Raw genomic sequence first — 27,997 nt, 5'->3', positions numbered from 1 at the left:
TTGTACCATTGGAGAGTGGAGTTCAAGGATCGAAAGAATGATATAAGTATTTGCTTTTTGTTGTTTTACAAATACGAAAATCCTAGAGTTAACCAATTACTCCAATATGAGATGCTTTTATTCCTTGCTTTACATACCTTCTATGTCCACAATAATTCATAAATACACTACACTTTGCTTTTTAAGTCCACACTTATATAATACTCTTTCCGTTCGGTTGAATTTCATACGTTTGCTTTTTACATAAGATTTAAGAAAAGTGTTAAAAATACAAATAATGGAAAAGTGGCTAAAATTAGGGCTTGAAAAGTACTCCCTCTGTCCCGGTCATTTGCTTGAGTTACCAAAAAAGTAGCTAAAAAATGTCTGTCCCCAAAAGCTAACGATACACATCAAAGCAAAGTATTGATTTTTATATTCTTATCTTAACTACGGAGTATTAATTTAAAATAAAATGTGCCTTTTATATACGTTTGATCATTTATTTCTGCTGCACTTAACCATAACATTCATAAAATATTCATATATACCCTTTATTTTGGGTCGATCGCACACGGTTAGTATAAAAGACTATATAATTATTTCTGTTATGATTTTTCCGAAACTAATGCTTAATTATTACTTGAATTGGATGTCTTTAATCTTTTTTGCCTTAATTTGTACTCAACTCTTTGTTTGTTTTGTTAATACTTTATCGATCCTGTGTTGGTTTAGAAATTTGAGTGTTGAAAATGTTGACGTACTTTGTTGTATTTCCGGCGCTAAACTACGTTATAGGAAAAGGACTACGCAGGCATGGAAAACACTGGAGAGCAAAGTGGAGAAGAAGCTCCGATTTACTCGGATTCTTACCTTTTGCCGATACTTGAAGAGTTGTATCCGGCTGAATCTGATGTTCCATTCACGTTTTTTACCTTCTCTTTGTTCACAGTTGTTGAGGAATTAATTAAACGTGCTACTGCGACCATTGAACAAGGTTCAAAGGTATGTTCTAATGAACACATATTTATTTATTTTGTAGGAGCTATTAGGTCCAATGAACTCGCTTTGATGAAATAAAACAACTGATCATTACGGATGGATAATTTGTAGAATGCTTTATTTGAGGGCGTTAATAATGGAGCACATGTCCCTCAGCGATATGACGAGATTGGAAGCCTATCCTCCCAGGTCATTACGGTTGGATAATTTGTAGTAACTGATCGATTAACATACATACGTGTTTATTTCTACATTTTATGAAAGAAAATTAATGATTGCAGATGACAAGTGAGATTTTGAATGGCAATGATACACACACTATCACACTCAAGGTGCTGAAGCATGTATCAAACCTTGGTTTTGGTTTGGAAGAAACAGTGGTTCGCGCATTTGCGGCATTTGCACTTACCTTTGGCGACTTCTGGCTCCTTGTTAGGATTTACGCTGATAATGTTGTTAACGAACCCATGACAACTGATCACAGGGAATCGGAACTGACATCTACGAACAAAGAAGCTTACATAAATCAGATCAAAGCCAATAATGAATTCATCAAAATCCTGCTTAATTCATTGCGATACCTTTTCGATATTATAAATACAGAATTTGGCTTTTTTGATATGCCCACTGATCGAGCAAGAATAGTTGTCTACTGGATCGTGAGATGTGCAATTGTTGCTGCAACCCAAATCATTGCATTGTCTAAAAGGGGACTTGATCATCGGTAAGTCTATTTAAAATTTATAGCTTTTGTATATTGCAAGTTTTTTAATATGGGTGTTTGATTCTCGTTAGATTAAAAAACTTTGAGGGGGCGTATGTTTCGGGCATGGCTATTGGTTTGGAATCACGAATCATACTTAATTGGCATGGGGTTGGAACTCCATTCTTCATACTTTGTGTTTGTTTCAATTCTAAGCGGTATGGGTTTGAAACTCGGTCAAAGTTGAAATAGGTAAAATCAATTACTTTACATAATAATTTTTAACATTATAAAATCATGAACATCCCATAACTGTGAATAGGTGATCTCTATCATTTTTCCGCCAGAAAGCATATTCTCAAAAAAGGAAACTAACGATAATTATGTTTATTTACTGAATAAGGAAACTAACAATTACAATTTAATTAATTTATGATATTTTCATTAAAATTAATCTTTTCACAAATTATATTATTTTCACTACTCTAAACTCTAAACTGTAATCTATATCTATATCTATATCTATCTATATCTATATCTATATCTATATCTATATCTGTATCTATATATTGATGTAAAAAATAAAGTGGAGAATATTTTAATTATTATAATATATATATTTTCTAAATTATATTCAAGGGATATTTCCAATTTTTATATAAAAACTTTTCCATTTCATTTGACAACAAAGTATTGTTAAAAAAATTATGAAAATAATATAATTAGATTCGTGATAAAAAATGATATCATTAGAGTATATATCATTTGCACATACAAAGATAGTGTGCCTCTTAGTTCTTAATACATTATATGTCCCACATTGAAAAATAATGTAGGTGTGGAGAATATATTACGTATAAATAATAGAATTGTCCCACGTCGAAAGATTAACAAAGTGAGTTAATCCTATGATTATAAATATGAGGCATCCTTGAAATTTAGGTATTAACCCAAATCTTTTGAGTCTCTTAAGTATTGTCTTAAAGAGCTCTTACAAGTTTGTATCATATCTCCACAATATGATATAAAAAATAAAGTTGATATTTATTAATTATTATAATATATATTTCCTATATTATATATATCCAAGTCATGTTTATAATTTTTTTATAAAAACATTTTACATTTCATTTGATAAAAAAATTATCGAAAAAAAATTATATAATTAGATTTGGGATAAAAAAATGAAATTATTAGAGTATGAATTTCATATCACAAAAAAAGAAAAAAAAAAGTACGATTATTAATAGATAGATGTAATTCTTAGTATATTATATGTCACACATTGTAAAATAATAAGATGTGGTGAACATACTACGTATAAATAGCAGAATTGTCCCACATCGAAAAATTAACATAAGGTGTGGTCATCCTATTATAAATAGTAGAATTGTCCCACATCGAAAGATTAACATAATGTGTGCTGATCCTATTATTATAAATAGTAGAATTGTCTCACATCGAAAGATTAATATAATGTGGGATGATCCTATGATTATAAATATGAGTCATCTTTGCAACTTAAATATCAACCTAGAATCTTTTGAGTCACTTAAGTAATTCTTAGATAGCTCTTATAAGAGACTTTAAAAGTAACATTACATTATGCTAATTTTTAATGTTAATTTTTCAAGTTTTAACATTTTTTTTTCCATCTAGAGAGTCCAACCCTTAAAAACGACATAATATTTATAAGAAAAAAATGTTAAATTTTATACGTAACAAAAGTTTGCACTTTATATAAGATTAGTGTTACCAATAAGATAAAATTGCACAAATGTAACCTATATACGTGCGAAAAACTTTAGAATCTAGATAAGATTAGTTTGTTAGTATTTGCTCATTAGTAATCGGATTGGATGTTGAACATAAGAATATTAACATATAGTATTTGCTCATATTATTAAATATAACTACTATTAGATATAATGAGTAGCAATTGTCCGTATTTCGGGATTCGGGTTGGATGTCGAGCTAGGTGTGAAAAAAAAATGATGTATTTCTTAGTATGTTATTTGTATCTCATTGAAAAATAATGGAGGTGTTGTGAATATACTATGTATAAATAGTAGAATTGTCTCACATTGAAAGATTAGCATATGATTATAAATAAAAGTCATCCTTGAAACTTGGAAATCAACCCAAATTTTTTGAGTCATTTAACTATTGTGAAAGAGAGCTTTTAAGAGTTTCTATTATTAAGGGTTAAAATTAAAATTTAACAAATTAAAATTTTGTTGTCACTAAATTGTATGTTTCCTTATAGTGGCCAAAAACATAGATGGGTTTATCTTTTACGCTTATACGATGGAATGATAGCAATAAGATGATCATAGGAGTATACATTATATGTGCTTTGTGAAAGAGAGAGCATAAAAATAAACTTTGTGTATCAGTAATTAGAAGATTAATTATTATTATTATGTAAGATGCTCTTATTAATTGAACAAAAAAATTTGAAATGACTAATTTAAAAGCATGACATGTGTAAGTTAATTGTCCATATTTGAAGGGTAAGTATATGGTTCAAACAAAATATATACTCCCTCCATCCCAGTCAATAGTTAACATTTGATTTATTTTCCTTCACAGAATACAGCAAATGTAAATTATTCATGCATCAATTTCACACCTGTCTTTATATTAATCATAAGGGCTATCAAAGCGCCCCGACGATTCCGTTACACTTATGATGATTAGTACTTAATAAATTTTACTAGAATTCGAAATAACAAAGTTTTAAAGGCTACTTAATGCTTAAAATCAAGTACCTGTCAAGAGACCATATGGGATTAGGATATTTCATTTTTTTTTAAGAATTATGTGACACTCAGATTTGAACTTCGAAACACCTATTCGATAATGTTCTATAACTTAGTTTTAACATAATCAAGGTCATTAACCCGTACGAAGTACGGACTTTCAAACTAGTATTTTAATTAAAATAAAGTAAAATTGATATAAAACTATAAATTGCTAAATCTTTTATTGATCCTATTATTAGATGATGAGTTGACTCATATTTGTATAAAATCAAAACTAGAAATCGATGTTATTACTTTCATGACAAAAAAAAAATATTGAAAAAAAAAATGTAAATTGAAACTCATTAGCTTTATGCATTAAATTTTTTTTCATTAAAATATATTTCAACTCATTATTCAATTCACTTAACTAATTTTCAGTTCTAACTTTTATTTATCAAAGCAAAATACAATGGTAAGAAATGTATACAATCATAAAGTACCAATATTTTATAAGTAATTTCATAAAAATATTAAACTTAAAGTAATCTGCATATAATGCACGGGGTCTAAACTAATAAAGATTTAATCAAATAATTATATAAAAAATCATTTATTTTCTTTTTTTGCGAATTACGAGATTAATTACAGGAAACGAGTTTTACAAAGTACATTAGAAGGCAGGTCGAGAGATAAAATTACATTAGAACAATCTATTTTACAAAGGGGTTCAATAAAGTTTGGTGCACTATGTCAATGGAAGTTTCCATCACATGAAAACCAGTCTTGAATCGAGAAGCGGGCACCTAGAGCCTCTTTTATTGTACCATTGGATTTTTGTACATTAAATACATAATTTTTTTAAATATACAAGTAATCGCTAAATTTTGATTAATTACACCAAATATTGTGCTTGAATAAACTAAACAAATGGTAAATGATGCATCTAAGCTTACAAAACAATATTTGGTAGAAATTTAGGGAGAATTCTCACGGTTCGAATTATGTTAGTGCCCTCACATTGACAAACTAGAGAGAGTTGATCATTACGTAATCTAATGAGTTATTCCACTCATTACAAATGGATATTTAAGGTGAAATTTACATTCGTTTATGAGTAGGGATGTCAGTGGGGCGGGTATAAGTGGGTACCGCCCCGCACCCGCCCCAATTGGGGTGGGGATGGGTAGAGCTTTGGCGGGTGATGGGGCGGGTCCGGGTATGAAAATTGTACCCGCCATGGGTAATGGGGCGGGGATGGATTTTGCATCTTACCCGCCTCAAACCCGCCTACCCGCCAATTGCTAAAAACATTAGTGCACTTATGACAATTTTTTAAATCTTATTTAGTTTTAATTAAGATGTAATGTAATTTATGTAAATAATAGCTATTTTATAAAGTTGTTTACTAACTTCTTTGGTGAAAAACTAAACTTATAAATAAAAATTCAAAAAAAAATGGAAATTAATAATGATTAAATCAACATTTGCGAAAAAATTTATGGAAAAAAATCATGGTGTAGCGGGTTAATGGATAAGCGGGGCGGGTTCGGTTTTATATTTCCACCCGTTGGGGCGGGTATGGTTTTGGAAAGTTGTACCCGCCACGGGTGGTGGGGCGGGAACGGGTACGAGTTTTTCTTGGTGGGTACGGGTACAGGGGAGCCTATATCCACCACCGCCCCGCCCCAATGACATCCCTATTTATGAGTTGTCTCTTTCTTCTCATTATTATGGGGAAAAATCCATATAATTTAAGTGTCCCACGTGAAAGATGATGAGAGAGGTTATCTCACAAATAGGATTATACATCCTGTTGTATAGAAGCATTGTACATCAGGCGCATATAATATATGATTAACAATCTATAGCCCATTAAAAAAAATTAAAATTTTTACTTCAACAACGTAAAACTTAACGTACTGTAGTTCTCTCTTTAGCAAAAGTTCCCCTTTCCCCCAAATTTGATCTTATATAATTTTTCAATGTCTATAAACTCGTAAAAAGTACGCACATGAATAATACGGGTTATTATTATATACAAAAAAAATATGAGCTTAAAAATTGAAGTTAAAAAGAATACGAGCTATTATGAGAAGAATACGAGCTACTTCGAAAAGAACACGAGATTGAACTAAATTGTAATGTATGGAAAAGATACGAGTTATTAAGAAAAGAGTATGAGTTATTATAAAAAGAATTCGAGTTAAATTTTATGTAATGTGCTTTCAAAAAAACACAACCAAATAATGTTTCATGTTATCGTATTTCATAACTAAATGTCTATGAACTCATAAATTGTACGCACATGAAGAATACGAGCTATTTTTTTAAAAAAAATGAGCTAATAAGAATACGAGCTATTATGAGAAGAATGTGAGCTATTATAAAAAGAACACGAGCTTGAACTAAATTGTAATGTATGAAAAGAATACGAGTTATTAAGAAAATAATATGAGTTATTATGAAAAGAATTCGCGCTTAAATTTATAGGAAATATAGTTTAAAAAAAACACGACCTAATTCAAACAGATTTGTAAGATGAGATTCCATTATTTATATAATCTAAATCCCGATAAAACTCTATTGATTATTTCATGCTCCTTCAAAGTTTTTTTTTTCCATTGATGATGATACCTTTTGATGTTTCATCTGCCGTTGAAGCTTCTCTCACCGTGATGGTAAAAATCAATTAAATTCATATTGATTCTGATTGAAGAATGAGAGATATAATAGTTGTTAAAATAATTTAAAAGGAGAAGATTAGTTAACTACATAATGGAGGAAGATGGAGATCAAAATATAGAAGCAGTTAGAGAGAGAAGAGGAGTTAAATTGAATTACGTAGTCTTGGTTTTAGGGTTTAACATCACAAATACTACTATACAACCAGTTGTATAATAAGCATTGTACAATCCTATACATTAATCCGAGCATATGTGCAATTTTTTTGAGTTTTGTAAGAGTTTATTTTTTTTTTATGTTTAAGTGTGAGTTCAAAAACTTTAAATCATAGCTCAGATTCTTTTAAACAAAACTCAAAAACTTTAGTACACAGCTCGGATTCTACACCATATAACTGTATACAACTGGTTGTATAATCTACTAATTGATTGGTTTAACATATAAAAATAGTTGAGGAAGACTAAAATAACCTTGGATGTACAATAGCATTGTACATCCAGTTGTATAGTCCATAAACTGAGTTTATCTCTTTATAAGGTTACACATTAATCCCTTTATTAGCAAGTGGTTTTAGATTGGAACCTACTTGAGCTTATAACATACATCCCATAAGTTCGTAAGTATGTAACGATGCGTTTTTTGTTAGAGATGTTCACGATAGAATCAAAAATTTGTTGCAAATGCGACATTTGCGAATAGCTTTGTGTTTGTGACAAATCTTGTGACGCAACAGTTTGGCGGGTGGTTTGCGCCAAAATGTCACTGGACGTGTTTTGGGACAGAGTTTCTTTTTCGCGACAAGATTAGCGAAAATAAAAATGATTGTGAGGGAATGTGCAACGAACTATTTGATTTTTATATTATTCTTTTTCGTCGCAAATTTAGGGTTATTGTTATCCTACATCGATGAATTTTACAAATTTCTTGTGTTTAGAAGTGTTGTTTTGTATCGTTGTTTGAGTTTGGGATCTAGCCTTATCGTAAGGGTATTTGGGAAAAAAAATTGGAATAGTTAAAGAAAAAAAAAATTATTTCGCAATTATTTTCAATTTTTCGCAAATTCTTATTTCAGACGGCCACTTTTATTTTATGGTTAAATGTAACCACAATGGTACAGCCAGTGTTACAGATGTAGGAAAGTTGATCGATGCCATTTCTATTGATAATAACAAAGTATATATACACCTAAATCATCTAACTAATTTGCCTAATTACAAGGGATATTCTATTGACTAAATATAATACAAAAGGTAACAAATAATATGAGAATAATTCACAAATCATGAGTGATTTGTTTCTATATTCTAGCACACCCCCGCAGTCGTATCGGGAGGACGACGAACGTTAAGACTGTCTCGGAAATCATTGAACAAAACCGAAGGCAGCCCTTTGGTAAATATATCGGCTAGCTGATGTCGAGAAGGGACGTGATGTACTCGAACGTCACCTTTGGCAACCTTTTCCCGTACGAAATGAATGTCAAGCTCGATATGTTTAGTGCGCTGATGTTGCACGGGATTCCCGGCAAGATAAATTATTGTACTAATATTATCGCAATACACAAGAGTCGCCTTCGGCAAAGGACGGTGAAGTTCAAGTAAAAGATTACGTAACCAACATGATTCGGACACCACATTCGCAACCCCACGGTATTCAGCCTCGGCGCTGGAACGAGACAACGTGGGTTGACGCTTGGAAGCCCAAGAAACCAAATTATCCCCCAGAAACACGCAATACCCACTGGTGGAACGACGCGTGTCCGGACAACTGGCCCAATCCGCATCTGTATAGGATGTAAGAGAGAATTTTGGTGAAGCACTCAACCATAAGCCACACTTATGAGTACCCTTAACATACCGTAGGATCCGTTTAAGCGCATTCATGTGCACTTCCATTGGATTATGCATGAACAAACACACCTGTTGCACCGCATAAGACAAATCCGGACTAGTAAGTGTGAGATATTGAAGAGCTCCTGTGAGACGACGATACAGGGACGGGTCGCTGCAAGGAGGACTAGCCACGGAGCTAAGCTTGGGCTTGGTGTCGACATGAGTAGTACAAGGTTTGCACGAAGACATACATGCCGTATCGATAATTTCAAGAGCATATTTCGACTGTGAGAGGAACAACCCGTCAGGTTCATGCATCACAGCGATGCTCAAAAAATAACTTAATGGTCCTAAATCCTTCATTGCAAATTCGGCCCCAAGAGGAACAACCCGCCAGGTTGATGCATGTATACTGTTTCATGTAAGTTACCGTGCAAAAACGCATTTTTCACATCTAATTGATGTATAGACCATTTGTTAGCGAGAGCTAAACTTAAGACAACACGAATAGATGCCGGTTTTACTACCGGGCTGAAAGTTTCACCGCAATCGACACCAACTTCTTGAGTTTTCCCGTCACCTACAAGACGAGCCTTATGTCGCTCAAACGAACCATTAGCATTATACTTATGGCGAAAAATCCACATACATCGAATAACATTCACATTAGGCGGACGAGGTACTAATTCCCACGTCTCGTTTCTAATTAGAGCATTAAATTCGTCATCCATGGCCAGTTTCCAATTAACGTCATTAAGGGCGGACACGTGGTTTCGAGGTATAGGTGATATAGCTACCGTGGTATTAAGATCGAACACAGGTTTGGGCTTATATATACCACGGTCACCGCGTGTCACGGGTTTGGAGACGAGAGGAGGCTGGTGGACAGGGGATGGATGTGGTTCGGCCATAGTGGAGGGCATTGGGTCAAGGACGGTTGGGGCTACTGAGTTTGGTGTCGGGGTTGGGCCAGGGGTGTTGGCGACAGTGGGGTTGTCGACTGGAGTGTCGGGGTTAGTCGATGGGTTGGTCATTTGGTGAAGGATATAGGGCGAGATTACGTCATCAAGAAAATGATAGTCATTGGAGCCAGGGTGATTATTATTTGAGAATAGGAAAGTGTGTTCATCAAAGACAACATGGTGACTGATAATAATTTTCTTTTGCGTAATATCGTAACATTTATAGCCTCGGTGATGATCCGGGTACCCAAGGAAAACACAAGGAGTGGAACGGGCTTGTAATTTGTGCCGTGTGGTAGACGGAACAAGGGGAAAACATAAGCATCCAAAAATACGAAGAGAAGTATAAGATGGGTGCTTCATGTAAAGTTTGTATGTGGGAGTGATGAAATTAACTTGTTTTTTTGGTAAAATATTTAGCAAATATGTAGCCATACTAAGAGCGTGATGCCAGTACTTGGGTGGGACGGACGCATGTAGGAGAAGGGTACGAACAATGTTATTTATAGATCGAATTTTACGCTCAGCCTTGCCATTTTGTGAGGACGTATAGGGACACGAGAATCGAAACGAGGCACCATGCTTGGCACACGTTTCCCAAAATGGTTGATTGTCAAATTCTTTTCCGTTATCACATTGTATGGTTTTTATTTCTCTTTCAAATTGCGTATGAATAAATTGTCGAAATTTTATGTAAATTGAATGGACTTGGGATTTTTGAGCTAATGGAAAGGTCCAAACAAAATTTGTAAAATCGTCAACAAATACCAAGTAGTAACGATGACCTGAGGAACTAGGGACGGGTGATGTCCATAAGTCACAATGAATGATATCAAAAGGCATATAAGTCTTAGTATTAGATTGCATAAATGGCAGTTTCACTGCTTTACCAATAGAGCAAGAAGGACAAACAAATTGTTTCGAAAATCCTGGACAAGAAATAAAATTATTTATTCGTAGCGAATTAAAAATTGGTGATCCGGGATGACCTAACCGGGCGTGCCATACTGATGGTGTAAGTGCAATAAACAGCGACGCTTGGTGGGTCGGAATTGATGACGACATAACCGGATAAAGGTCTCCTTGACTATCACATCTCATGAGACGTCTCCCCGTCTTGTAATCCTTCACACAAAAACCAAGTGGGTCAAATTCTACGGTGACGGAATTGTCTTTGGTGAATTTTGTAACAGAGACTAGGTTTTTGACAAGTTTCGGGACATGGAGGACGTTTTTAAGAGTAAACGAATGTTGTTTATTGTGTAGTTTAGAGTTTCCGAATCCGTTAATTGGTATAGTCTGGCCACTTCCAACAAGGATACCATTATTAATGCTAGAATTAACAAAAGAAGTGAGAGTACCTGCATCCGATGTCATGTGAGAAGTTGCTCCCGTATCCATAAACCAGCGTGGATCATGAGGATTAATTCCCAAAGTATACATGGCAGCTTCAATGTCAGTCGGAGTTGGCGGGTTCTCGGTTGTATATGCCTGTTGTCGAGGCACATATGGCGGCCTGGCGGTTCCGGGAGGGCGTGACCAGGGAGCAGTAGGATAGGGACATGGAGGGTAGGCCCATGGAGATGGAGCCCACGGCCAGCCGCCATATCCCATCCCTTGCCAGGGTGCTGCCGGAACAGGAGAGGGGGTGGGAGTAGTCGTGACACCACAGCCGGATGAGTTTGTGTTGGAGGAACGCGTATTATTGCCATTACCTTTCCCATTCTTGCCTTTCTTTTTGTCGCCAGTGTTCTTATTCTTATCTTGAGACGGTGCTGGCGGCGGACCCAAAATAGAGGACCCATCACTGCTAGATTTCGCATACATCGCCTGAGATGCAGTGGTGGCGGCGCTTTTGGCGAAACCGGCTTCTTCAAGAGTGAGCATTGAACGAGCACGATAAAATTGAGGCAAAGGATTCGCTTGCCTGATAATCGTACCAACACCATTATATGCCTCTGTTAAACCCGAAACCAACTGAAGAACGAGTCGAGTATTAGAGACCGGAGCCCCGACGTTTTTCAATTGATCAGCGAGGGTTTTAAGACGTTGGCAGTAGGCGGCGACGGTAGGAAAATCCGACATGGAGGTATGTGAGAACTCTTGATCCAGAGTCACAGCCTACGAATTTTGGTTATCGAGAAAAATATCTCGTAACCGGTTCCAACACTCCATTGCAGTAGATTCCTCCTCTACAATGGTCTCGAGAAGGTCATTATTGACCGTTGCATAGATCCATTGAAGGACCGTAGCATCAAGAACCTCCCACATCTCTTTTTCTTCAGTCGTTTCTGGTGCTTTGGAACCACCGGTTTTAGGCATGATGATATGGTGCAACACTCGATTCGATTTAGCATGATTCGTAAAGAGTGCGACCCACAGAGGATATTGGTCGTTATCCATCCCGAGAACGACGGTAACATGATTCTTGATATTCGTGACGGCAAGAGCCGGATGAAAGGTGTTTGATATCTTATTAGTCATGACAATGGTGACGTGAGGTTTGAGACGTGAGATCGAGAGAGAAGGCTGCCGTGACTAATGCGAAATCGAGGAGAAGAGCGGAAGCGAAAGATCAATTAAACCTGATAAACACTGATACCATGTAGGAAAGTTGATCGATGCCATTTCTATTGATAATAACAAAGTATATATACACCTAAATCATCTAACTAATTTGCCTAATTACAAGGGATATTCTATTGACTAAATATAATACAAAAGGTAACAAATAATATGAGAATAATTCACAAATCATGAGTGATTTGTTTCTATATTCTAACAACAGCTTATATAACTTGTTTTTCAATAATGGTCACATTACGCTGTAAAATGGTTACAAAATCTCGTCTTATTATTTCAGACCAAAATGGTCCATCTGAAGCAAGACCAACTATCAATTTTTATTTTCATCGCAAATTGCATTGTGATGACCTTTTCAGTAGCAAAACATGGCATTTGCGACAAAATTGTGCGACAAACGCAGTCCCTCACAAAATCCGTGTAAATGGACTTTGGCAACGGGATTTCGTCATTTAAGGACGTAAAATCGTTGGAGGTCACTGCGCGTAATTTTTCTATATTGACTTATTGATATAAGTTTACGGCTTTGAATGATGTAAGTTATGTATTATGATGATCAGATATTTGGTAAGGATTCGAAGCCCAACAGAAATTGAAAAGCTCACATCACTTAATGAAGATCTGATGCACACATTATCTAAGGGAAAGGAATGTCAAAGTAAGTGAATGTACATCCATCTAATTCTAAACCCATAATTTGAAATGCGATTCAGAATCTCGAGTGTTTGAACCAATGCAGGGGAACGAGAAAAGTTTAGGACCAAACTATTAAATCAAGATGACATTGTCGAATACATGAGAGTTATAATCACAGATGAAGACATGCCTCCATTGTACCATGGTGAGAAAAAAAAAATGGTATGTGCTTAAATTAAAAATTTGGGCAATCATGTAAATTGATTAGGTTTAAGGCCTTCTTGGTGTTCCAAGATTTTGACATTGTTGTCACAAAAAAATTGTAAGTCTCAATTCAAACAACGTATATAGATTTTTATTATAGGTTTAACTGTTTAAGGCCTTCACTCTATATAACTGAATGGATATAGAATCCATAGTATTAGAGCAGTAGCAACGACAGTTCTCTTAGAAAAACTATTTCATCTATTAGGATCAAACATTAGAGCTATGGTACACGGACTAGACGCAGCACTTCTATTGGTGCGTGAGGTGCAACGCACAAAATGAAACTGCAAATATACCTCAAACGTTTACAATGTGCAATTTGGTCCAAATTTATGAAGCCAATTTGCACATTCTGAAACGTTTGGGAATAGGTGTAAACGTTATTTATACCCATTTCTTTAATGGGTAGATCTTATGAGAGACGGTCTCGTATTGAGAGACTATTTTACAATTTTAAGAAAAAGTGGTACTAAAGGTAATAAAATAGGTACAAATCATGATTAAAGATAAAATGGGTACATTTATTATGTAAATAGGTACGAAATTATTATGTCACGATTAACAACAAAAGGGTCACGAAATACAAATAAATGGGTACGAAAACTTACGTAGTATTTTTACCCAAACTTTATTTATACCCATTTCTTTAATAACTTACGTAGTATTTGGATTTTTGGGTAATCAAATGGCCCAAATCCATTGGCTCGATTCGAATCAGACCGCTTTTTTGAAGGATTTGAGTCTTTAATTCGACCCAAAGTATTTTAGGGACGATATTGGACCAAGCTTTTGGCATGGCCCGACCCAACTCACATTTATTAATAGAAGAACATTTTTTTTGCAAAATTTGTTGAAGTAGCGTTAAAATTATAAGGAACTCTTTAGAAACTGATGTATAAGTATTAAGTTTAAAAACGATGTCAACATAACATAAATCATATCTACGACTACATGATTATGCATTCTAAAGTGGCGGTGTTTGTCTTTATTCGCTTAATCATATACTGTACACTTTTATAAACTAAAGTATGTGGCGGTGATGTGTCAGAGAACAAACTTACCACTCATATAGTCATATATATCGTATCTTGTTTGTCTACTACTAATGCTCTTAAGCCCAACCCTCCAACAGGCACTATTTTTTTCATGTTAAACAAACTTTCGGATGGCGAAATCGCGATATTTTCAAACTTGGTGTAACTGACATTGTTAGTTGTTACCCTTTGTTGTTATATCTCAGAACCTTAATGTGATGTGTAATGCGTGTGGCAGGAACATCTTAACGTCTTAAAGGGGAAACGTGTGTTGTTACTCATTTCGGGGATAGACATTGCTTCTGAAGATATAGCAAGTCTTAAGCACGTCAGCATTGACCCTAGAAAAGATGAAATTGTATGGATACCCATCATAAACGACCGCTCGATTGCAGAGAATCAGCTAAAGACCTTGCAAAATTCGATGCCGTGGTACTCTGTCCGCCAACCATCAATGGTCAGACAAGATGCGCTTGACCTCTTCAAAGGTATTAGGGACTTCTTCAAAGGTTGGCCTAAACTTCTTATACGTAGTCCCTCGGGGAGTGTACTGAAAAATGATGCAATCCCAATAGTGCGGATTTGGCAAAATCTTTCCGTTGATAACCTTATTAATGGCGATATGGAGCGACAACTGTGGGAGAAGGAAACATGGAACCTCAAGCTTCTTGTAAATGACGTTATTGATCCAATCGTGCAACAATGGGTAAGTTTCACTCATTCCGTTTTACGGAGTAGCTTTTAATCTTGTATTCCCTATTTTCCTGTCTTCGACTTGTGCATTTAATTTAGCTCATGTTAAACAGGTTAAAGATGAAAGGTACATTTTAATGTATGGAAGCAATGATATAAACTGGATACGAAATTTCATAAAGCAAGCACGTTCAATAGCATGTAATCTGCTTGTCCATATAGAGATGGTCTATATGGGAAATAGCCACAACGAAAACCATGGTTGCAAGGTGCAAGATGCGATCATGTCCGAAAAACTAAGCCATTGTTTACCTGAATCAAGCCGAGCGTATTTTTGGTCACGAATTAATAGCATGATAAAATCCAAAGAGAAACTGAATGATCCTAGTGATAAAGTATTACAAGAGATTCAAAGATTTAAAAGCCACGAAGAATGGGTTTTGCTTGCAAAAGGATCAACAATCATAGGACATGTATCGGGTCAAAATGCATTGAGTGCCCTTGAAGAGGTACAAAAATTGAGGACAACGTTGTTCAAATCGTAAGTCCACTTTGATTGTTATAGCGGTCTGGACAAACTCGATAAGGTCTGATCGAAGGTTGAATTATAAGATTGTGCAAACTAATTGTAAAGCATAACTTAACATATAGCTTTATTTGTAAAACATGAGAATCATGTCAATATATACTACTCCGTTGAGATTCTGTGCTAAAGTATGGCATTTGTGAGGTTTAAATTAATTGAGCTTGTAAAAAGTTATAATAGTTTGTTGTAATGTATTGATTATAATGTTTGTAAAATTATTAAAAAAAAAAGTTGACTATTCAAAGAACTTTTAGATTAAGTTGTTTTTGGGTGGACCTATTTTTATTATTAAAAATATGGATAACTGACTATAATGGAATAACATAATCTAATATAGGGTCAGTATTCTGTTATTATAAAGTGTATATTGACCTTATAACAAAAACATATATAAACAGTATACAACACATCTAGAAGGACGATTTACAAACAATTAAAAATATTTTTAATAGGAAAAAATAGAATTATTGTTATTGTTATTGTTATTGTTATTGTTAATAATAAAAAAAATAACAATAATAATAATAATAATAATAATAATTAAGTTAAATTAAATTCGGATCGTGTAAGTTCAGTTCAGAACTTATAAGTACAGTTCATATCCTATAAGTTGATTCGATTCGAGATCTTATAAGTTCGATTCGATTCGAGATCCTATAAGTTCGATTCGAGATCCAATAAGTTGATTCGATTCGGATCCTATAAGTTGATTCGAGATCCTATAAGTTGATTCGGTTCGGTTCGAGATCTTGTAAGTTGATTCGATTGAGATCGAGATCCGTTTGATCAAAAGAACAGGACCTAATACATCTTTATTAATTTAATTTTCATTCATATTACATGAGTTTTTCTAACGTGTGCCCAAATGGAAAATTGAGCACCAAATTTCGGTTCAGCAACTTAGTTTCCCTTAAGGTAGCTCTACCTTCCCTTTATCTCCATATCTATACATCTCAATCACAGCTTGAAGAGAAAATTCCGGTTTTTCTCACGTGTGCCCTTAGGGGCCAAGGGACACATTTACTTACTTGCAAAACAATTATGCAGTAACAATCTTGCTTTACTGTCCTGAAATTCTAATTCTTCTAGCCACTTTGTTTCACTTCTCATCTCGGTAAGCTTGTGCAAGCTTGTTGATCCAACGGGAAGCTTTCTCAAGCTCGGACACGAGAGCACTGTCAGATGTTGCAAATTGGGAAAATCGACAAGTGAATGATGGTCAATTAGATTTCTCATCTTTTTCAAATGAATTAGCTTCAGTGACTGCAGTTCCGGAAAAAGAACATTGGTTTTTACAGTTCTGAGCTCTGCAGTTTCTGATGCTTCATTGCTGATCATTACCTCCATTTCATCACAGTTTGATATTTCTAAATGCTGCAATTTGGTTATTTGTGTAGCAGTAGAAATACTGAAGAGCGTTTTTATCTGCCCACAGAATTCGATCTTGAGATGTTTTAAACTCCGAAAGTTTACATCTTTCCATAATGCTGTCAACCTAGGGGAGTCTCTGATATGTATAGTTGACAGTAGCGGAAACACATTGTTTTGCTGATCATTATCAGTAGAAAAGAATATTGTATCGAGTTTGGGACAAGAGAAGATTTTCAAGTTTTTGCAGACTTTGGAAATTTTCAGATAGTGCGGTCGAAAGACAAGTCTCAGGACCACATTGTTGTACCTGAAGATTCTTGACAGACTGAAAACATTCGGGTTGTAGTTGTTCAAAACTTACGAGATCCTTACATCTGCCCGACAATTGCAGTGTGGTTTGAACCAGTCCTCAAGGTTATTGTTTTCCACACAGAGAGTCCTTAAACTTGTGAGACTAGACAATGACAGAGGTAACGCCAACATACTTGGGATATTACTGAGGTCTAGTACTTTGAGCGATGTCATCCCGGCAAAGAACTCATCCGAAATGCTCTGGAGATGAGTGTTGTTATGTAGAAGAAGTAATATGAGCTCCGAGTATTCTTTTTGGCCGATAAACTTAGTAAACTCATTGTTGATTAATGACAATCTCATGACGTATTCCAGTTTCGGCTTTCTAGGCCATTCCTTCAATCCTTCACTGGCTTTTACCATGAAACTGTAATCATCAGAGCTAGCAATTGTTATGGCCAAATCGCGGTATACAGTGTGCATTTTGGTACAGTTTTTCTTAGAACTACTTAGAAGTAAGCAAGAAGCTTTCAGGTTGCTAATAATTGAATGAACCCGACTCCTCGCTTCATCAACAGTTTCGACATCAGAAAACAGTCCCTCACCGATCCCATATCTAAGCAAATCTTTGGTGTTGACATCGTGATCTTCAGGAAAAAGAGAACAATACAGAAAGCATAGTCTAGATTCTTCGCTCTGAAACTGATCAAAACTGATCTTAAGACCTGCAAAAACCTTTTCATGCATTCCTTTGATATTCAATGGCCTAGACTGTCTCAGTTCATAGACGGCGTCCTCCCAAAACCTAAGCTTTTTTACAACTTTAATCAATCTCACTGCCCTTTTACCCTTAACATAGATTTTTCTGAAGTTTGTGCAGCAAATCACAGTATCGTCGTCTTGAAGTTTTTGGACATTAAACATGGTTTTTTCAACCTCAGTTAACCATGATTGTACCTCATTGGTCACGACTTTTCCTCTACAACGTGCTTCTTCTATTGCGCAACTCGTAGACTCTACCATTTGTCTAAGCTCTTCAGTTTTAGCTCTAAGAAGTTTGGTGTTGCTATGGTATTTCACAAAGTACCCAACTTGGGTTTTCAAGGGTGAACCGAGTTGTTTCGCAATCTCGGTTACAGGAGTAACTAAGATTCCTAATATTGCAGTTGCCATTGAAATCTATGGATTTTGTTAGAAATGATAGTTGATGGGGCATATTCTGCACCGCTGACCAAGTCAACATATTGAGCAAGGTCAAAGACATCCACAGCAAGTCAACGACTTAGACAGCTTAGCCGATGCAGCCCATCGGCCTGTCACCTGGGTCCCGGCTAGGACAACTAGCCAGCCGGGACACATATCCGCGTACTCATATCCAAGAACCCTCGGCCGGCCTGCCATAGGTCCATCGGCCGAGGGTAGAACGGTCTTTCCACCTGCTAGCCACTTAGCCACTTGGCCACTACGTGACAAAAGGTGAAAGTCTATAAATACTCCTCAAACCTCATTGAGGAAAGGATCCACAACTTAACCTAAATACACTATTCATCTGGTAATATCTTCCTTATCTCTCTATAATACATACTTAGCCAAGTAACACAACTTAATCCTCTAAAGTTACTGACTTGAGCGTCGGAGTGAGTACGCTTGGCACAAAGCCAAGCCCTCAGTTCGTTCATTGTTGCAGGAGAGGCCGAGAGGAACGATAAAGGCAAGAAGAATCCAACTCAAGACATCATTCTACAAGCCACGGGTGGTAACTATACATGCTCTGGAATTACACCCGGAACAATTGGCGCCGTCTGTGGGGAGAGCATACTAAAAGCTAATCAAATCCCTTAAAAACAAAAAAATAATAAACAAAACCCACCCAAAAAGCTAAGAAGATGTCAAAACAACAAGAGGTATTCGTGACTGACGAAACCGAATTCTACCATGAGGACACCGTCCACAATTCTGGAGTTGCGCAGCCCTCCACCGGCCGGGTGATTCAACCGGAGTACGGGATGCCAATAATACAGAAATGCCGCCGCCCACGACAGGTCACCATCATGGGACATGTGGTTGATGCAGCAAAGCTGAAACTGCTCCTGGAACTAATTAGTAGTACGTCGGCTCACACTTGTCACACCGACAAGAGCGGCGGAACCCGTCCGGGAGACCGGGGCCCGAGAATGTGACTCGAGAAACTTGAACGAGGCAATGGAGGAAGCTGGCCCTGTCACGACGCCGGAGGAGCCCAGAATGCTAGTGGTAGACCTAAGTCCTGACCGCACTCGCGGGAGGACAGCGTCGCCGCAGCACCCACGAGGCCCGCCCCGGAGGAATGAAAGAAGTCCGACTCATCAGAGTCGGAGAAGAAGAAGCACGACTCGCCAGAGTCAGAGAAGAAGCCTCTCCCGTCACGGGGAGAGGAGCCGGACTAGGGGTGCAAGGAGCCGATCGCCGCGTGTCGTTCGACACGTGGTCAGACAGCCCCTTAGCGACTACGTCCTGGAAGTCCCGGTGCCAACTAAACTAAAGTTGCCACCCATAGCATACACAGGAGAAGGCGACCCGACCGACCACGCTGAGGCCTTCGAATCTCACATGTCGGTATGGGAACAGCCTGATGAGGTTTGGTGCCGTGTCTTCCCAATGACGTTGCACGGGATGGCACAAAGTTGGTACAAGGGACTACCCGACGGGACGATATACGGTTATGGCGACCTGAGAGAGATGTTTTTGGCCCAATATTCCTGCAATAAGAGGAGGGCCGTCGAGACATCGGACCTCCTGACTATCAAGCAGGAGGGAGGCGAGTCTCTCCGAAGCTACGTAAAGAGGTTCGACGGCAAGGTTCAGCAGATTCGTGATCTGAACAGCGAGCTGGCCGCCTTCGCGCTAATGAAAGGCCTCCCAAGAGGGGACTTAAAAAATGAACTCATCAAGTGTGGCGGCCAGAGACTAGACTCCGCCAGGAAGATGGCCGATCGAGCCATCAAGGTGGAGGACTACCACAAAACCTGGGTAGGCCCCAGCGAGGCCGGGCACTCAGAAGGAAGGAGCCGCCGGGAAGACAACCCGGACGAAGGACGCCGCGACAATAATAGGTCAAGGTCTGACAGATCTGCCAGGAAGCAGAACTCGGCGGGCGCCGGGGGGAGCTCGGGACCGTACTACCAGAAACTGTTCAATGGCCGCACCCCCCTGGTCGTATCTGCCGCCGAGGTCTTCGCCCTGAGCAAGAGCGAAGGCCAGAAGTGGGAAAGGCCCCCCAAGCCGAAGGGGGACGGTGACACGAGCCAGTACTGTGAGTACTACGGCCACACCGGTCACCTTACGGACAACTGCCGGCATCTGAAGAATGCCATCGAAGAGCTGATCCGGAAGGGAAGCCTCGACAAATACGTCGCCAAAGGCCAAAAGACTGATGCCGGCGGCTCAAATAGGAAATCCGTCTTTGAACGGATAGGAGTAATCCATATTGTCATCGGGGGCAACGAGAACGGCGGGTCCGCTCATGGGCACAAACGGCACCTGAACAAGCTGTATCAGGCCATCAACTTTGTGCCCAAAACAGCGATCCCCATCTCCAACATCCCCAACATGACTATTGGAAGGAAGGACTACGAGGGAGTCATCGCCCCTCACAGCGACCCACTTGTAGTCAACTTGGACATATCCAATCACCTGGTCAAGAGGTGCCTGATTGACACGGGCGCCTACACGAACATCATGTTCAGGGAGTGCTTCCTCAACCTCGGTCTGAAAGTCAAGGACTTGAGCCCCTACACCAATCCACTGTACAGCTTTTCTGGGGCCGGCCTGGTACCCCTGGGGTCAATCAGACTGCCGGTGATGTTCGGCGAGGGGGATGCGGCTAAGAATGTCCTAGCTGAGTTCGTGGTCATTGACGGCTCGTCCGCCTACAACGTTCTCATAGGCCGAGTCACTCTGAGCGAGGCCGACGCGGTGATGTCCATCCGGGCCCTAACACTGATGTATGTCTCGGACCGGGGGGAAGCGCATAAGCTCGTCTCCAAGGACGAGAAGGACGAGGTGGTCAACGTCCAGATATCCGACAGAGGATGCAACATACAATCCCTCAAAGCGGCAAAGGAGTCAGAAAAGGGGAAAAGCCCATCCTTACAACAGGAGGGCGACCTCATGGATGCAACTAGCAGCTAACTGAGAAGGTGTGCCCTTGATAAGTCATTAGGACGCTGGTAACCTCGGGAAAACTTTGTATAACGGCGAAGGTGTCCAAGACAGCTGTGGGCACCCCGACGCATGTTTATGTTTAATGAAAAATCGTCCGTCTTCCATCAAAGTGTCCATTTTCCCCATAGCCACTAGCAAGAGGCTAACACCGGCTCACACTGTCATACCGACAAGAGCGGTAGTCTCCATCAAGAAGCAGGCGCCGTCGCAGTCACCCCAAGTAGTAGACGCCACGGCAGTCGCCCCAAGAGGTTGGACGCCGTCGCAGTCACTCCAAGTGGTAGACGCCACGGCCGTCACTATCAAGAAGCGGACACCGTCACAGTCACCCCAAGTAGTAGACGCCACGGCAGTCACCCCATGAGGTTGGACGCCGTCGCAGTCACTCCAAGTGGTAGACGCCACGGCAGTCACTAACAAGAAGCAGACGCCGGCTCACACTGTCACACCGACAAGAGCGGCAGTCATCATCAAATAACAAACGCCGGCTCACACTGTCACACCGACAAGAGCGGCGGTCACCATCGAGAGATAGACGTCACAACAGTCAATAGCAGCGCAGTTGATGCTCGCGAAAGCGATCAAAATGCCTTAGAAGCGTTAAACACAGTTGAGATACGTACTCTAGACTGCCTCGGCCAAACCAAGGCGGAGACGAAAGAGACACTCAATTAATAACGTGAAAAGACAACTCAGATGAAGACAAGAAAAGACCTCGGCCAAGCCAGAGGCAAAGTGAAAACGTTAAACACAGTTGAGATGCTCAACTATTAGCGCAAGAAGACAACTCAGAAAAAGAAATGAGGTAAAGACCTCGGCCAAGCCGGAGGCAAAAGAAACGAGCTCTTATTAAAAAGATAAGTTACAAGTGAAGAGAATACAGACGACGGCCGTCCCCATAGGGATAAGCCTAAACACAACCTACCAAGAGTTGTACAAAATACAAGGAAAGGAAAAGCAAAAGGTTACAAAAATCATTTGAAGCGCCAAAAAGATGGCAGGGAGGGAAGGCCTAATAATTGGCTCCCGAACAGCTAAAGCTATCCGAGACGCCGGGTGAGCCTGGTGACAACCGCCCGTCTCCCTATGCCTGTTGCTGCTTGCCATCAGCAGCGGTAGCAGCATCATCTTTAAGAGGAGACCCAGAAGCTTTCTTAGCAGCCTCAGCTTCGGCAGCCTCAGCCGCAGCCTCAGCTGCCTCAGCTGCCCTCATCCTCTCGGCTTCCTCCTTGGCCGCCTTAGCCTCCTTAGCAAGGGCTGCCCTCTCCGCGGCCACCTCTTCCTCCTGCTTCACCCTCACCTCCTCCTTGGCCTTCTCCTCCAGGGCTTCCTCCTTAGCTTCGAGCTTATCGTCAAACAGCTCGTCAAATTTGTCCCACGGAAAGGAGCCATCAAGAGGGAAGAGCTCCCCAATCACTTCCCTGGCAGCTCCTTCGGCCAGATCCCGGTATTGGACGCACATTTTAGGAAGCATGGCTTTTTGGAGCATCTCAATGTCCTCCTCCTTTTGTCTGATGATGGCCTCCTTGCTCCGAATCACCTTCCCCTGGATCAGAAACCGGCTCTTGAATTCATTCCTCTGCTGGAAGTAAAGGTCGGCGTGCCTCTGAACAAGGTCACACTTCTCCGACAGCTTAGCAGCTTCAGCCGCCGCGGCCTCAGCTTTAGCCCTCTCAGCAAGGACCTCCTTTTCAGCGTCCTCCCTGAGTTTCCTCTCAGCCAAGAGCGCCTTCTCAGCATCTCCCCTAAGCTTCTGCTCATCGAGAAGTTCCAGCTTCACCTTCATGGCCACCTTCTTGGTGGCAGTAAGCTCAGAAGCGGATCGAGCCGCGGCCTTCTCCTGCTCTAGAATATGAGCACCGGCCAGCTCGTTCCACTTCGCCAGCTTCCTGATCAACCGCGCCTTCCACTACAAGCTGGGAGGAGGAAGCCTTCTGGGATGAAGAGAGGGAAGCCTTCTGGGATGAAGAGTCAGTGATGACGTTTTGATCACCAGCCTGCAGTTGGGAGAGGGGAGCCTTCTGGGATGAAGAATCAATGGTGGCGTTTCCGTCACCAGCCTGCACAGGGTTCTCCACTTGCTGCTCAATAAGAGCGACGGCCGACAGCGGTTGATCTACAAAATACAATTAATGCATCAGTCTCCACATGCATAGACATGCCAAGAAGCCTGTCATCAGAAACGCCTAACGAGCCGGCTGAATCTGAGCCACAGGATAGATCTGTACCTTGCTTGGCTTTCTTGGCCGAGGGGCGCACTTCCTCACCGGCAGCGGTTTCAGCAGCAGCAGCAGAAGCATGAGCGGCAGGGGCAGACTTTTTCCTCTTACGGACAAGGGAAGATCCCTCCGCATCAGAGTCCCCATCGGTAATGTCGACAACTTCCACCGTCTCCTTCTGGACTGAAGAGATGGGAGGTGGAACTGATGTCGACGCCGTCGCCGCCAAAGACTTTGTTTTTCGCGTATGGCGCGGCATGTTGCTGACCACCTTCGCCTGGGCCTCCACCACATTCAAGCCTTTCAGCTGCTGATCCATGAGATCATTCGGCGACATCCTGCGGTCATGGGTTAGAGCCTTGGGATGCAGGTTAGCAACGGTCTTATCTTTGTGCAGCCCCATTCTCCGGAGGATATCCTCAGACAGGTCCGGTCCGAAGTGGTCTGCGAAGGAGACAAAACAAGAGTTTAAAAATAAATCGAAGCTCGAGAAACAGGAACATTGAAAGCGGTGATGGGCCTCACACCAACCCCACTCACCCTGTGCTAGGGCCGGTATGAGGCCGACATAGCAGAGCGGCTCATCCTGAAGAATGATCTGCGTTGGGGGAATCCATCTTCTCGGCACCCCACCCTTGTCCGCCTCAAAAAGCCTCATCGCCAGCTTCTCATCCTCCTTAAGATAAACCCTGCTGACATCCATCTTGGGCTTTTTGTATGAGACCCATTTCTCACGCTCCGCCTTAGTCTCACACCGCAAATTAACTGGGTGCTGGAAGGAGCGGGGCAGCGGATAGTCATCCGGCACCTTAACGTACACCCACCGATCTCTCCAGTCCTTGCAAGAAGTAAGTTTGTCAACAGAGACATAACCCTGCTCCATTTGCACACTGTACCATCCGACGCGGCCAGATATTGATGGCCGGAGATGATGAAGCCGGCGGAATAAATTCACCGTTGGGGCCTCTCCCTTAAAGAGACACAGCCAGACAAAACCGACTATGGTCCTCATAGCCAACGGGTGCAGTTGGGCAACGGCAACGTTCATGGCTCTAATGATAGCCATAACGTACTCATTCAGCGGAAACCGGAGCCCGTACTCCAAGTGCCGCATGTATACGCCGGTGTAGCCCGGTGGAGGACAACAGACGGCCTGACCCTCCTCAGGGATAACAATTTTGTATCCCCTGCCAAAGAAGAAATGACCCTCGAAAAGTGTCTCGCCGGAACAACTAGCGAGCTTATGGGTCCAAGCACGGTCAAGGCGGACTTTACAGGGGTCGCCGTGATCCATAACGTACTGCCTCCCCTCATTAGGACGAGCCCTTTCAGCATCATCACCAAAGTCATCATCAACATCATCGTCATCCTCCCATTCCTCCAAAATTTGAGGATCAACTTCAGGAGAAGGGGACCTACGGCCCCCCGGCGTCGGTTTACTAGTCCCGGCATCAGCAGAAGACATGTTCACAACAATTACTTAACAATTAAAAGTTGAAAAGTTGCTTGTTTACCTTGAAGAAAAGTGGTACGCCGACGTAACAACTCTGAAAATTGGAAGAAAAAGAAGCCCTTGAAAGTTTAGAGGAGAAAATTTTGGAGAATGAAATTGGTGGCCAATTTCACGGAATAACTGCCCTATTTATAGGGGAAAGCCCATGAAGAAGGACCAATCAGGGCACAGCCCATGAAACGTCAGCCAATCAGCAAACGGACACGTATCGGACATGCAACCACGGAATGTCAATCGTTGTAACAGTTGAACGTCAATCAATGCAACAGTGACCAAGCGTCTTCAACACGCCCATTCACATCTCTCCGCCTATTCATCTTCCTCAACAAATTCCTAGGTATCTGCTCTCCGCCGGCCACATGATCAACCAAGCTACATAGCACCGGCCGGGGGCAACCAAAAACAACCGGCACTCTCAACCCTGGTCTCGGCCAGCGTCACTTTCTTTTCCACATCGGATGCCCTTTACACATCCATGTGGAGGGGGGATATGGTACGGCCTAATCAGAACCAGGCCGAGGTAGAAGAAGCCGACACTGTAGAAGGAGCCGACGCAGAAAACACAAATGCAAATCACTTGCGCAGAATATACGCTCAACATACATCGGAGCCCATACCACGGCATAGACTACGCTGGGGGCAAATTGATGGGGCATATTCTGCACCGCTGACCAAGTCAACATATTGAGCAAGGTCAAAGACATCCACAGCAAGTCAACGACTTAGACAGCTTAGCCGATGCAGCCCATCGGCCTGTCACCTGGGTCCCGGCTAGGACAACTAGCCAGCCGGGACACATATCCGCGTACTCATATCCAAGAACCCTCGGCCGGCCTGCCATAGGTCCATCGGCCGAGGGTAGAACGGTCTTTCCACCTGCTAGCCACTTGGCCACTTGGTCACTACGTGACAAAAGGTGAAAGTCTATAAATACTCCTCAAACCTCATTGAGGAAAGGATCCACAACTTAACCTAAATACACTATTCATCTGGTAATATCTTCCTTATCTCTCTATAATACATACTTAGCCAAGTAACACAACTTAATCCTCTAAAGTTACTGACTTGAGCGTCGGAGTGAGTACGCTTGGCACAAAGCCAAGCCCTCAGTTCGTTCATTGTTGCAGGAGAGGCCGAGAGGAACGATAAAGGCAAGAAGAATCCAACTCAAGACATCATTCTACAAGCCACGGGAGGTAACTATACATGCTCTGGAATTACACCCGGAACAATAGTAATAATTAATCAAGCAAGTAAACAAAAACAAGAAAACCTAAAAGAAAGTTTTACAGTTCTAAATTTAATGATGAAATTGAGAATTGGGAACCATTTACCTGGTTTCATGAAGATTGAAGGAATTTAGAACAAAAGTGTTCATTTTTCAAGAAGAGAATGAAGAACAAACAACACTTCGTCTTAAGCAAGACTTGCTCAAGTATCTATTCTGGATGTGTGTCATTGCATGGTATGGGACATGAGTCCCACATCGATCAAATGGGGGGCTGATGTGGGGATTTATATAGGACAAGGGCTCTACCACCCTTTGAGCTAGCTTTTGGGGAAACTAAGTTGCTGAACTCAGATTTTTTTCTTTTCTTTTTTTTCTCTCCGTACTCGAGCATTTGGTGCTCAATTTTTCCTTTGGGCACACGTTAGAAAAACTCATGTAATATAAATGAAAATTAAATTAATAAAGATGTTTTAACATGACTTTAGTAATAGACAACTATCATATACAAGGTCACTGGTATAAAGAAATTAATAAATGACTAGTAATAAACAACTTTATAATTATAATCAATAAATAATAAAGAATATTTTTTGGCCTTTGATGAGGCATGAAATTAATGACCGCTGCCTCCGCCACAAGGTCCCGAAGCAAGCTGCTCAAGAAGAAGAGCCATTCTATGTTTTGCCCTTTCATATAGGGGGTACATTGCTGCTATGTGACCGCTCTTTGCATCATCGGATTCTTTAGGCATCAACCTAGCACCTTCAACTTGTAATTGGCATGAAACTAATATTACAATCACAAACAATATGACCGAAACAGAAAACATTCCCCGGAAATTCATCGTCTTTTCAAAAAATGAATAAAAATCTCCCTAAAATCAGAAATACTCGGCCTCGAGATGGTAGTTATTTGTGGGTTTTCGATTATGAGTACTTCCAACACTCCTAGAGGACACCATTATATATAGGTGCTGAAATGAGATCATCAAGCATTATGTCTCATACTAAGGTGGCTGTTTTTCGACGAGGAGCTTCCAGGAAACCAGGCAAGGACTAAGTTTTTGACAAAGAATTTTGAAAGCAAAGAAAATGACAGTATGCTATTAAATCGTCTGCATACATGCATGATATTCTAATTTGATGACTTCAGGTATGAGGATTGTTCTGGGTTTTGAATTTTGACTACCAGTTTTGAATTCAATTTCGGTCAATAGAGCAGAGTTAGAAAAGTATGAATTTGTCGAAAAGCCGTCCCAATGACAACCCAAAAACACCGAAACTTTTGTCTCAAAGAATCTGGGAACAATAACACAAAAACAGCATACAGAATTCTGCTATCAACCGAGATTGTCAATGAATACGAAAACTAAAATCACAGACAATCAAAATTTGGTCTATGTCCAGGTTATATAACAAGCTTTAACGCGCTAAATTATCACACGTCTACTACTACTACTACTC

At 40.2% G+C, this 27,997-nt stretch overlaps 3 protein-coding genes across 3 annotated transcripts in view; 1 reads left to right on the top strand and 2 right to left on the bottom strand.

Moving 5' to 3' along the window:
- LOC141656664 (receptor-like protein EIX2) overlaps positions 1-27,997 on the bottom strand; it is a 398,824-nt gene that overhangs the window by 158,613 nt on the left and 212,214 nt on the right. The gene's annotated exons all lie outside the window — the stretch shown is intronic.
- LOC141656668 (receptor-like protein EIX1) overlaps positions 1-27,997 on the bottom strand; it is a 276,353-nt gene that overhangs the window by 47,438 nt on the left and 200,918 nt on the right. The gene's annotated exons all lie outside the window — the stretch shown is intronic.
- Positions 499-15,834, top strand: LOC141656662 (protein SIEVE ELEMENT OCCLUSION B-like). The gene is made up of 8 exons (XM_074463637.1): positions 499-556; positions 778-984; positions 1,093-1,170; positions 1,263-1,705; positions 13,051-13,148; positions 13,230-13,348; positions 14,666-15,133; positions 15,234-15,834. Exons 2-8 carry the CDS (start codon positions 796-798, stop codon positions 15,663-15,665), a joined length of 1,827 nt encoding a protein of 608 aa, XP_074319738.1. The 5' UTR covers positions 499-556; positions 778-795; the 3' UTR covers positions 15,666-15,834.

The sequence above is a fragment of the Silene latifolia genome, chromosome 5 (genome assembly GCF_048544455.1).
Source record: "Silene latifolia isolate original U9 population chromosome 5, ASM4854445v1, whole genome shotgun sequence".
Taxonomy (NCBI): Eukaryota; Viridiplantae; Streptophyta; class Magnoliopsida; order Caryophyllales; family Caryophyllaceae; genus Silene; species Silene latifolia.
Note: the sequence above shows the minus strand (reverse complement) of the source record. Positions and strands in the feature narration are given on the sequence as shown.

Excerpts from the sequence above, each read along its gene's own strand:
- LOC141656662 (XM_074463637.1), top strand. The coding sequence starts at position 796 with ATGGAAAACACTGGAGAGCAAAGTGGAGAAGAAGCTCCGATTTACTCG. Across the intron at positions 985-1,092 it reads CCATTGAACAAGGTTCAAAG|AATGCTTTATTTGAGGGCGT; the intron begins GTATGTTCTAAT and ends GATAATTTGTAG. Across the intron at positions 15,134-15,233 it reads ATCCAATCGTGCAACAATGG|GTTAAAGATGAAAGGTACAT; the intron begins GTAAGTTTCACT and ends CATGTTAAACAG.